At 36.5% G+C, this 13,040-nt stretch overlaps 2 protein-coding genes across 2 annotated transcripts in view; one reads left to right on the forward strand and one right to left on the reverse strand.

The window, feature by feature from the left end:
• The window catches only part of CNTNAP2 (contactin associated protein 2), a 1,946,973-nt gene that overhangs the window by 1,311,735 nt on the left and 622,198 nt on the right, over window positions 1-13,040 (reverse strand). The window lies entirely within an intron of this gene.
• Window positions 815-1,380, forward strand: LOC132014862 (small nuclear ribonucleoprotein Sm D1). The gene has a single exon (XM_059395562.1). The coding sequence runs from the start codon at window positions 910-912 to the stop codon at window positions 1,267-1,269; it is 360 nt and encodes a 119-aa protein (XP_059251545.1). The 5' UTR covers window positions 815-909; the 3' UTR covers window positions 1,270-1,380.

The raw sequence follows: 13,040 nt of genomic DNA on the forward strand, positions 1-13,040 counted from the left end.
CATCTGAATGGAGGAAGGTACTTCTTCTTTGTACTACTTACCATATGTTCCCACCATCCTCTTCCTAGGTATTTTCCCCAAAGAAAACAAAGCCTGTGAACATAACAAAGTCCTGTGCACGATGTTCTTAGCAGCCTTCCTTGTTATAGCCCAAAGCCGAAAGCAACTCACATGTCCATCAACAGATGAACAGAGAAACAAATGATGTATATCCATATTGCAGAATACTATTCAGTAATCAAAAGGAATGGCCGTTGATACAGGCTACATGATTAATCTGAAAATAAAGGACCAAAAAAAAATGCATATGGTGCAATTCCATTTATACAAGATTCTTGGAAAGGCAAAGTGACATACAGGAAGAAAAGCAGATCAGTACCTGCTGGAGGAGGGGGAAATGGGTTAGAGGGATGCCTGGGTAGTTCAGTCAGTTAAGCGTCTGCTTTCAGTTCAGGGCATGATCCCAGGGTCCTGGATCAAGCCCTGCATTGGGCTCCCTGCTCAGCAGGGAGTCTGCTTCTCCCTCTCCCCCTGCCTGTGTGGGTGCCCGCTCTCTCTCTCTGACAATGATTTTTTTTTAAAAAGGGGGTTACAAAGTGGCAAAAGTAACCTTCCTGGGGTAGTGAATATAGTCATTATCTTGATTGTGGTGATAGTTTCATAGGTGTAACATATATAAAAGTATCAAATTGCATAATTTAAATATGTACCTATTAGTGTATATTAATGATACATCAATAAAGTTGTTAAAATTTGTAGACAAGGAAAAGATGGAGTTTCAATGACATGGTTAAAAAGTTCTAGAATAGAGGGAGTAGGCCTTTCCGGCCATTCATACTCCTAGTCTTTCGGACCCGGGTAGTCGGGTTTTGTGCACGATCCCACCGAAACAGCGACGGTGCCGCTAGGATGAAGCTCGTAAGATTTTTGATGAAATTGAGTCACGAAACTGTAACCATCGAATTAAAGAATGGAACACAGGTCCATGGAACAATCACAGGTGTAGATGTCAGCATGAATACCCATCTTAAAGCTGTGAAAATGACTTTGAAGAATAGAGAACCAGTACAGCTGGAAACACTGAGTATTCGAGGAAATAACATTCGATATTTTATCCTACCAGACAGCTTACCTCTGGATACACTACTTGTGGATGTTGAACCAAAGGTGAAATCTAAGAAAAGGGAAGCTGTTGCAGGAAGAGGCCGAGGCCGAGGAAGAGGAAGAGGACGTGGTCGGGGTAGAGGAAGAGGGGGTCCTAGGCGATAATGTCTCTCAAGATTACTATTTCAAAGTGAAACATGATTGGGGATATTTTTTGTACAGGTTTTGTTTGTTTATGTCAGTTTTTAATAAACTTAAATGTAGGACAAAAAAAAAGTTCTAGAATAAAACAAATACATGGAATATAAACATTTGAAGAAGTCATGATTGAAATTTTTTCAATATTGAGAGGAAAAAAAGTCATGATTCCACAAGTTTAAAAAGACTCTCTGAACATTGAAAAACATGTAGTGGAAGAGTATTATGAAAAGCGTATTTTGAGGTGCAAATGAAAGCTGGTCTAAAATCATTAGACTGATGAAAGGCAATATTTGAAAAAAAATAAAGTAGACAATTGAGAATTATCTCATTGATAAAACAAAACAAAACAAAACAAAACCAGCATCTGAAGAAGTGCAAAAATTTTCCTGCTAATGAGCTCAGATGTTATTTACAGTGGGACATAAACAGCTAGAAGGTGTGGCGTCTGACCTACTTAGAAGAATTAGATTAGACTTCAACCAAATGTAGATACTTGTTGATCTGAAGCCAGAAAAGAGAGCCCCAGACCTTAATTAACGCCTGTCGTGAGCTAGAGAAGTGAAAATAGCAATGCCTCAGTCCATTCCTAAAATACAGGAAAAGTAATGGCTGTATAATGTTAAAACAAAAGAGTATGAAAGCACATTTTGAAACAAAACAAAAAAGAAGTGATTTTATCAGACATTATCAGATGACAAGACGATAGAACGACTCGTCTCTCTTTTCTACCTTCTCCAACAAAGGCAAGAACTTTTACTTCATCCTGGGAGGAGCAGAACTAATAACTGAGTACAGGAATTATCTCCTGTGACAAGGTGGGACATAAGCAGAGAGGTAGAGCTGCTCTAACTTTTTTGAAACATGCAGCCTATACCCCAAAGCACTGGCATTATTCACCCATCTAACCTAGCTTCTTTCATATTTATCAAAGGAGCTGCCCGGAAAGTAAAGGTAGCCTCCCCCGCTACATGCACACATACATAAAAACAAGGGACTTAGTGAATCTAGAAACAAAAATAAATAGGACAGCTCTTCTTCAAAATCTGGCATGTGGGTTATGAGCATTTAGAACAAAGGAGAAATGGGGGGTTGGTGACACTGGAGGTAGTACCGTGGGGTTATAAGGATTTCCTTTTTGAACATGTTCTTGTTACTAGAACACAGTAAATTCCATAGATATATGCCTAACTTGATTTTAGCAGAGCATTTGGCAATATCTCTGATAAATATAAAATGGTAAATTGTGGTCTGGAAGATAACAGTTTTGGGAGCACTCAAAATTGGTTAATAATTATGCCCCAAATATGTTGATTAATGACTATGTCAACTTGAAGAGAGCTCCCTAATGATGTGCCACAGGCTTTCATCCTGTACACTGTCATTTTTAATATTTTTATTATCTAAGGCATGGAAGACATGCTTATGAAATTTGTCAATTACATAAAGCTGGAAGAGAGACCTAATAGGATAACTAACTGAATTATGATGCAAAATGTTCTTGACTGACTGCAAATCTGAGCTTGTACCAGCACAATTTGCTTTATCATCAGTAATAAACCAAGATGGCCATTACAAAAAAATGCGTTATCCATTTCACAACTAAGGTGTATAATGTGTAGGAATAAAAATGCAACCTTAATTTACTTTGTGGAAAATACAGTGTAGAAATGATGGCATCTATAGTACCATCTATTTGCAGTATTACATTGAAAACATTTTTGATACATTTTTATTAAGGTTTTACATGTAAATAGAAAAGTGAACAAACCACAAACACAGTGTATTAGAAATTATCTGGACAATGAACATAACTGTGTAATCACCATGCAGATCTATAAAGAAATCCTTGACAGCAACCCATAAGCTCTCACAGGGTCCTTTCCCAAATGTGGTCACCTTTCTCTCCCCAACGAATTGCTTGAGATTCATCCATGGAATTGAATTTAGCAGTATATACCAGGTTGTAGATTGCTCATTTTCTTTCTTGTCTGATATTACATTGTATAATCTACTTCTCTTTGTGTGTCCACTCCAGTGTTAAACACATGGATATCTTCAGTGTGGAGTTACTAGAAAGAATTTAGCCATCAACATTTTTGTTCATGTCTGTGAACACCTATTTGTGCCTCTCTGTTGGGCATATACCTCGGAGTGGAATTTTGGGTCCAAACATGTTTCTATTTTTAAGTTTAGTCCATTTTCCCAACAATTTCCGAAAATAGTTGAGCTGAGTTTTACCCCCGCCTCCCCAAACACACATGGGAGCATGGTCATGAGTTTCTGTTGCACCACATCCCTACCAAAATTTAATGTTGTTAACTCTTTGTTTGTTTTTCCTGTAAGTTTAGTTTAGACATTCTGGCTCAATGTAAGCTTAATGTTCATTTTCCCGATAACTATACTCTGTTAATACAACAAATTAAAAAAATTACTGTAAATTAAGACATAGGTGTTATGAGTGCAAGGATAGACAAATAGACCAAATAAATAAAATATAGATTCCTGAAACAAAACCACATGTATATGGTGCATACCATCTCATAAGCTATGACACAGGTAATAAAAGGAAATAGTAGAGAAAGGAGGCATTTTCTTTAATAATACATTTGAGGTCATTTGGATAACACATGGGAAAAAAGTGAAGTATGGATTTTTCCTATACTATACTCAAAAATCAGGTTAAAATAGGTAGATCCAAATGTGAGGGGTCAAAACATTAAAGTTTCTCGAAGACAGTATAGGATAATAACATCATATTCTTGGAGTTGGAAAATATTTCTCAAACAGGGCTCAAAAACTCTAGCTATATAAGAAAAGATGGATAAATTAGTATTAAAATTAAAACTTGTTGATTATCAGAAAACATTAAGAGAGTGAAATGGATAATCACTGATGATGGGATGGTATTTCCTAACATGTAATCATATACAAAATGTAGAAGTAAGTTCTGAAAATCAGTAAGAGATGTTCAGACAATTCAATCTAAAACAATGATCAAGGACTCTTAACAGGTAATACACACCCACACAAAGGAACATATGTTATGCAACATATGTTGTATGTTATTAAAATATTAAAAAATGAACATATTAAAAATGTTCAACCTTATGGGATTGACATTTTAAGATAGACAAAAAAACTAAGAATTTTCAAACAGAGTAACCAAAATGATGAGAGCACCTAATTTCATCATATTTCTTTGAAGGGGCCAAAGATGCTGAAGCTTACAAGAAAAAAATCAAGGAGTGACAATTTCCATCTTCTACTATTTGAAAGAATAGAGATATAAAGTTTCTCAGTGATGCAAGATAATGCCACAAACTACACAGATGTGCACCCTAATGTACATAGATTATAGAGCTTTAACTCATATTCTTGAAATTAATATTTTGCTTGAACTAAGTGAATAAATTTACTTCCAGGTTCAACCCTCGGTTGCATTTGTCTACCTATAGAATACTCATTTTACTGCAAATTCTTTATATTTTGGAATTTGATAAAAAAAAATGAATATCAAACTGATTTTAAGAAATCTGAAAAAAATACTTTGCTGGGAGAGCAAAAATTTCCTTATTAAATATAGTTGTTCCTTCAAGGGGCTTACATACTATGTTATGAAAATTTGCAGGAAGGTCCCTTTATAATGTTGATAGTGTCCAGATATGAATCACATCATCAAAATCAGTAAGTTTCTTGGAATTAGGCAAAATTCAAAGCAAACCTATTGAGGCTTCTTTACAAATTCCTCACTTCAGAGGTAAATGACTGAGCTGTGAGACATAGGTTTACTGTAAAGCAAGTTTAATTTCATATATTAAAAAATACATATTTCCAGGAATTTCACAGGTCAATTATATTTTAAGACCTTTGATTTAAGCCAATTTTTTTTTTAATGTCAAATATTGCTCTAAGAATGTGCTGTAATAGAAAAGGAAAATGAAAGCCAGGCTCAAGAACTATATTGCTACATGAAATTGCATAAAGGCTGGATAGCAGCTGAAACTAATGTAAGCTCAAAATTAGGTATGATGAGCTTCCTGTTCTGCATAGAAGCCACAGTGTGATTTCTATTCTCATCAGAAAGAGTAGATCTTCACAGGAAGTTAACCTGGGCCAGGGTATAAAAGTGAACACATGTACACAAGTCTAATTAATAGAATATAATAATTAGCTTTGATTAGAAAATCTTAAATGACATGCTCTGTAATTTTTAAACTTCCTAACCACACAGTGTATAAGATGTTCTTTTTTTTTTCTTTTTAATGTCTTGGAAATACTATAACAAAGAGAAAACAGATGTTTTCTGTGTGCGACTTTAGGTGGTGGTGTCAGGAAAAGAAGACTGAAATGACAGGTAGTCAGAATTCAGTATAACAATTCAAAAAACATCATGGTAACTTCAACGAAAGAGTGGATTAGTATAAGTAGTGAGCTCCCCATTATTGGAATTATCCAACTGAAAGCTGGATAATAAGAATTTCTTCAGAGGAGAGTTTTATGTCGGGTGGGAGGCTGGACTAAATCGCCTTTCATTTCATTCACAAAGAAAGTTGGTATGCAATATAAACTATTATGTTGAATTTAATAGCAATACTATCAAGTGATTTTTATTTCTTATTGCCTTAAAACTAACAGCTATCCAAATTTTGGTTGATCTAATTTATAAACCTCAGGGGGGATATTATTTATACTATTGCTAAGTGACATTTGAGTATATATAACCGTTATTAGTAAACAGTCTGGTTGTTTGCCTTTTTACCACGGATAACTTCCCTGGTTTATTCATTCAGCAGATATTTATAGAATCCTTCTAGATGCTAGCCACTAAGGGTTTTGTGTTTTGTGTGTGTGTGTGTGTGTGTGTGTGTGTGTGTTTTAAAGATTTTCTTTATTTATTTGAGAGAAAGAGAGAGAGAGAGTGCTCGCACAAGCAGGGGGAGGGGCAGAGGGAAAGAGAGAAGCAGGCTCCCCGCTGAGCAGGCTGTCCAATGCTGGGCTCCATACCTCTGGGATCAGGACCCAAGCTAAAGGCAGTTGCTTAACCAACTGAGCCACCCAGGAATCCCTGTGTTTTGTTTTGTATTTTTTTTTAATAATTTTTTCATAAGCAGTTTACCAGACCATTTTTTATAAACAAGGACACAATTTACTTATTTATTTGAAGAATGTATAAAACCATTCTTCATTTAATAAAAACTTTAGTATTGGCAAAAGCGATAACTAACATACATTTAAGGTTCACAGAAATGAGGTCTTCTGTGCAAAAAATAAAAGCCAATGAAAATATTATAACCAAGTCAAAATCACTGAAGTCATTTTCCCCTCTCTGCAACTACTAGGAAACTGCTGTTTCATTCTTGTTTATAAGAAGAACAGGGGGTGCCTGGGTGGCTCAGTGGGTGAAAGCCTCTGCCTTCGGCTTGGGTCATGATCCCAGGGTCCTGGGACCGAGCCCCTCATCGGGCTCTCTGCTCGGCGGGGAGCCTGCTTCCTCCTCTCTCTCTCTCTGCCTGCCTCTCTGCCTAGTTGTGATTTCTCTCTGTCAAATAAATAAAATATTAAAAAAAGAAGAAGAAGAAGAACAGAAGGGCTTCATGTCATACCCCAGTATCCCTCTGCCCACTGCACCATGAATGCGATTCGGATGAAGGAATTCCTTACTTTGAATTCCTAAAAAAAAAAATTAAAAGTTATGTGGGCAAGACGGCAATTTTGTTTGCATTCTACTGCTTTACTCTGTATTTTTCATCTCTGGCATGCATTCCTACCAAAGTCTACAGAATTTGGGAAACAGCATGCTTAATTAGAAATTGTTTCCCAACTTCCTTGATCAAGTGCATATTCACTGTCCAAAAAATGCCATCATTCCCAAGATACACTTCTCTCTGATGAAATAAGAATAGTAAAAACATTGTTCACAACATGACTCACAGAATATATTGTTCAGTGAAGGTAGAGAGGTAAGGTTACAGGTTAAAAGAGCTTCAGCATTCAGACATGCAACAGTCATCTTTAGATTATTAAATAAAAGTGATGTCTATGTACAGAGAGGACTGAGGGAAGGATGCAGCTGCAGAAATCAATTAAGTTGTGCGACTCAAAACAGATCCTGAACAAGTCTTTAAATCAAGTCTGGATAACCAACTCTGTGAAGCCAAGGACCAAGTTTTATCTGCAATTTTTTTTTTAAGATTTTACTTATTTATCCGACAGAGAGAGAGATCACAAGTAGGTGGAGAGGCAGGCAGAGAGAGAGGGGGAAGCAGGCTCACCACCCAGCAGAGAGCCCAACAGGGCTCCCAGGACCCTGAGATCATGACCTGAGCCGAAGGCAGAGGCTTAACCCACTGAGCCACTCAAGCACCCCTTATCTGCAATTTTTAAGAACCACTGCTACCCATGGTTCCCTAGACCAAGGAGGCTTTGAATAAATATCTGTTAAAAGAGTGGATGCAAGAATTAATTAAATAATAAGTGAATATGTAAAGGGTCAGATTGACAAATAAATGGCATTCTGGAAGAAAGAGTCTTGAAACAAGAGCGAAAAATCCTTGGGGCTAGTTGTATGACATGGAAGAAAGGCACAGATCATGAAAGACAAATAATATAAGTTGAACTGTAATAAAAAATACATAAATATATTTATTTATAAAAATGTATATAAATATATGTATTTACAAATACTCATGAATTACATTGTATCTTTAGGAAAGAACTGAAATTTTTGTTAAAGCACTCATTGTATTTAGGCTAACTATTATTAATATTATTTGTGGCTTAAGATATGGTAAGTGAACTCTCACTCAAGAACATATACTTGTTCATTCTTGAGAACTGTTTGGTTGCCATCATCCATTAAATCTTTATAAATTAAGTTTTTAGCCATTATCCTCAAAAGGTTCTTGGGTTGAATCAGAACTCTTGTGCTCAAAATACATAAAAATGTGGAAGGAACGGTCATTTGGAATTCAGTTTTAACGTGTTTTACTTGTCTGTGGTTATTATTCATACATAAGCGTGCCCAAGACTATGAACATATCTGCCTTCCCTTCCTCAGTGTGGTGGAAGCAAATGGTCTATGTGGGTCGGGAAAGTGAGTGGCCTAGGTCTCTGATGTGCTAGAGGTGAGCAAGGGCTTTCTCATTCCATGAGGGATGGGCAGTCCTAGCGCTGGTCTGCTGCAGAGGTATCCAACAGACTTGAATGAGGGAGTGCACAATTCAAAGTGAAAGTTTTAAGAATCCAAATTTAACTCATCGTGATAGAAAATCCCTTTAGCTTCTGCAGCAGCTTTTAGCTAAGTGCTAAAATTAAGTGATTTTCAAAACCGATTCTCATCGATATCATCAAAACCTGGTCTCTAGCTAGCATTTTATACAAAATAAGGTACGGTTTTGTATTACTGTTTCCTTCACTTAGGAAAGAAAAGGGTCAGAGGCACATTTACAAAGTGAAAATGTTCTCACTGGTAACTAAATATAGTTTATTGTTTATTAACAAAATAATTAGGGATGCAAGTAACATCTCCATGCCATCTGCCTCAGGGACTCCTTTATTGAAGCCTCGTTATTTTCTGGGGCAAAGCCTCTGAAATAAAAAAGAGATCGCCGGGAAAAATGCAGAAGAGCGAAAAAGAAGTGTACATATTATCAGTGTATTAGCAAAATCTGTTATGGGATATGCAATAATGCCAATTATTTATGCAAATAACATATGCAAAACTAGGTGCAAAATTGTCTTTAGTGTGTACAGTGATAGTCCACTGATACACATACATTTTATATACACAATGATCTATGCAACCATACAAAATTACCAACGATCTATGCAATGATATAAGGAAATATCTTGTCTACTCAATGATTTTCAAGCTAAGGTCTACATGAAAGTACCGAAAGATGAAGCCATTTTCCTGTGAAAAGATCATGACAATTGAGACAGATATTTCTACTGACTTGAAGTAAGTGGAAAATTGCCTCCTTCCTCCACTTGTTACATTTGTACACTCTGTCTCTGACTATGATGTAGCAGTGTGAAATGTTTGAAAACATAGGCTTCTTCCTCTGCTTTTGTTCCCTTCCTTTTCCTCTTTTCAGAGAGAAACTGCAAAGAGATTATTTCAAAGATCAACAGAGTTAAATTTAGTAAACATCCCCTTTAGATCAAGCTCAAATGGCTTTTATAAGTTCTGTGATCTTCCCCGTAACTCCTGCATAGTAAGCGACCCCTTTCTCCTTGACCAGCACTTTCTGTGCACATTTTTATTCTAATCCCTAACCCTCGTTACTGGAAGGCAGGCGTTAATGCCATTCCCAAGCTCAGGCTCAGAATCCTCAAAAGCCCTATGAAAGTATGTGGCACTTTGCAGGCTCTTAAAAAAAAAAAAAATACCTGCTATAATTACAGAATCTGTTTTAGTCAAGAGAGGAGATTTTTAGCATTCATATACTTGGCAACATAAACCTATTTCACCAAAAAAGCTGTGGGTGTATTTTGATATAAATAGATAATATTTATAGCAGTTCCACCTCTTTAGGCTCTGAGTGTGTAGGAAACAACAGTAGGATACATGTGTGTGTGTTACATATATATAACAGATGGGTCTTAGAAATACAGTTGTTTTTAGTACAATCTTCTATAAATGGCAGCTTCATATACATAAATCCATCAATTCTCCTTGCAAAGAACTCCTTTAATAGATTTTCTCATAGTGTAAGCTTGAAATCAGCTGTTCTAACAATGCAATAGGACAACTTCAAGAAAGATAGTCAAAAACGGTATCAGGACAAAACGAAACAGGTCCAAAATGCTTTGTATACCTTCATAAAGTTCCCATTATCCTTCAGTGTCACAGGAAGCCTCCTATCTCTCCATAACCACCATGTCACTAATTTTGACTCTTCAAAATAGGATTGTATCTTCCGGCTGAGACTGAAATATTGTATTGTAACAGAATGGGCAGTGGACTAGAATCAGGAAGCAACAGGACCTGACAGCAGACAGGCCACACTACCATAATAAAAGTAGCATCGACTGGGTGGCTTAAAAAGAAATTTATTTCCCACAGGTGGGGAAGCCTGCATTGGAACAGCTGGCAGATTCCGGTCTGATGAAAGTCCACCTCTTGGCTCACAGACGGCTCTCTTCTAACTTTGTCCTCCCATGGTGGCGGGGGTCAAGGATCTCTCTGGGGTCTTTTATAAGGGCACTAATTCATTCATGGGGTAGCAGCCCTTGTGACCTGATGACCCCCCAAAGACCTCACCTCTAAATACTATCACCTTGGGGAGTAGGTTTCAGTGTATGAATTTTGCGGGGGACACAAATGGTAGGTCCCAAGCTTAGTTATAAAAACAGGTTTGCGTTACCTTATGGGGCATGGTGTCCAAATGAAAAGCCTCAACCTTATGAGTCAGCCATGATAAAAATTAAGAGAAGTCATAAACAGTATTTGATGAAAAACCTTGGAACAAGAGGACACAATATTGTTGGCATAAAGTCTTTGATAACTAATGTTCTCACCATTTTTTTAGCCATCTCATTCACAAAAGTTCTCATCAGAAAAACCCAGTGATTGTAGGAGTAGGACACTGAACAGTGTTAGAGATTAAGGGTGGGTAGGGCTAGTTATTTATCTAACGCAAGTTAAAACTGTATTTCTCTTTTGGTCTCTTTTCTCTATCCCTTTATATTTACTGACATACAATGAAAAAGCAAGAGATTAAGGTATTCAGCTGCTAACTAGACAGTTTTTGATTAATTCCTCAAAATGTAATCTTGTAACTTTGTGATAACCACAGAACTGTAAAAACGCATTTGTTGTAGGAAATTGGACTTTTATATTTTAAGCTGTAAGTGAACGCCAGTCTTGTGTTATCGAATTTATCACTATGAAGAAGAAGGAAAAAAAAAAAAAAAAGAAATTCCACATCGCACCTGCCTTATGGTACCTGGCCTGATATTCTGTACACTATACCTGTGCTTTCATAATTCAGAAAGCATGAGATGCTCTGGATTTCTCCATGAACACTGTTTGTAGCATCTAGCAACTTCTGATCCAATTACAATGGTAGTTTTGTTTTATGCTGGAGACAAAAATGCCACTATACCCGCTACATGAAGACAAAAATTGTAAAGGAGTACAGAAGCTACAGAGGAAGAAAAAAAAAAAAGTCACAGCAGAACTGATTTAAGGCGTGTTGTCAGTGACCAGATGGACGAGAAAAGTGACAGAACAAGCTGTTAGACTTGGTTTTAGGGTGAGAGCTACCAGTGGCCATGGTAAGAGAAGACGGATCAAGGATGGCTTCTGGGTATTTCGGCTTGAGAAACTGACAGCATATTGGGATGGTTTCAGGTACCCTCGGAAGCAGATGGACCTATGTCATTCACTTCGCTGTACGTCATCATGTGGGCATTTTGTCATCTCATATCATCACCAGAAAAAGGGCCTATATATATATAATAAGAAACACTGAGAGAGACAGAGAAAGATCACCTTCATGTAACACTTACTACAGTATATTGTTATGTGTTTCTATTTCCCTAGTTACTGTTACTAATCTCTTATAGAGATTTAATTTATAAATTAAACTTTATCATAAATATATATGTATTGGAAGAAATCCATGGTGTGTGTGTATATATATATATATATATACAGACTGGTATAGAATAAAATTTCACATCTCTATTCGATTAACTTATTGTTATTTTAATTTTATGAAGTAAAAATGTTTGTCATTATAATTTTACCCTTTGGCATGTTAACTAGTGATGTTGAGTATCTTCCACACACCTACACACGCTAATTAAAAAACTACTAACTATCCCTTTAGGGCCTTTGTCTATTTTCTTATTGATGTTTTAATGGTTTTCTTATCCCACTGTATGAGCTTTTTAAATAACATGGATGCTATTCTTTAGTCTCATTCCCATAAATAAAATACTAATATAATGGTTTACATTCAATGATCATATATGGTAATAGATTTACGTGTGATCTTTACCCAAATTCCCATTCTATGTGTGTTTAAAAACAAAATCCTGGAGGGTTTAGGTGACAGGTCCAGGCCACAGAGAACAAAGAGAAGAACTTAGTTTGAACTGATTCCAAAGCCCAGCTTTCTTTCCCCATGAAAAAATATTTTTATAAGAGATATTAAAAATAAAAGATCACTGAAAACATAAACACAAACATCTTTTATTTTCAGATATAGTCTTGTCTTCAATTGTTTTCAAATGTGTTTTTGCTTAATGAAGAAATGAAAAAATATGTTAAGCAGAGAGGAGTATGCAAAATACTTTTGCCTTCTTAAGAAGCTGAAAGTAAAGGGTTTCTATGAACTTCTTAATGGGCAAATCAAATTCCCTTAAAAATTAATGAAGTGTCACTAGTTTAATACTGAAATAAAGGCAAAAAGCATCATGCTCCATTCGCAACACTGTCTCCTGTTATTATTTGAATTTGGGGTTAAAGATGGCACATTCTCACCATCCCTTAGTAGATAACTTCTAATTCAGTGCTCCTGTGAAAACTATCTGATACAAGAACCAATGAGCATATTTAAAGTTAAAAAAGAATATGAGAGGGGCGCCTGGGTGGCTCAGTGGGTTAAAGCCTCTGCCTTCAGCTCAGGTCATGATCTCAGGGTCCTGGGATCTAGCCCCGCATCGGACTCCCTGCTCAGTGGGGAGCCTGCTTCCCACCCCCTCTCTGCCTGCCTCTCTGCCTA

The sequence above is a fragment of the Mustela nigripes genome, chromosome 4, assembly GCF_022355385.1.
Source record: "Mustela nigripes isolate SB6536 chromosome 4, MUSNIG.SB6536, whole genome shotgun sequence".
In the NCBI taxonomy this organism is placed as follows: domain Eukaryota; kingdom Metazoa; phylum Chordata; class Mammalia; order Carnivora; family Mustelidae; genus Mustela; species Mustela nigripes.

Coding starts and splice junctions, on each gene's coding strand:
- LOC132014862 (XM_059395562.1), top strand. CDS start 910: ATGAAGCTCGTAAGATTTTTGATGAAATTGAGTCACGAAACTGTAACC.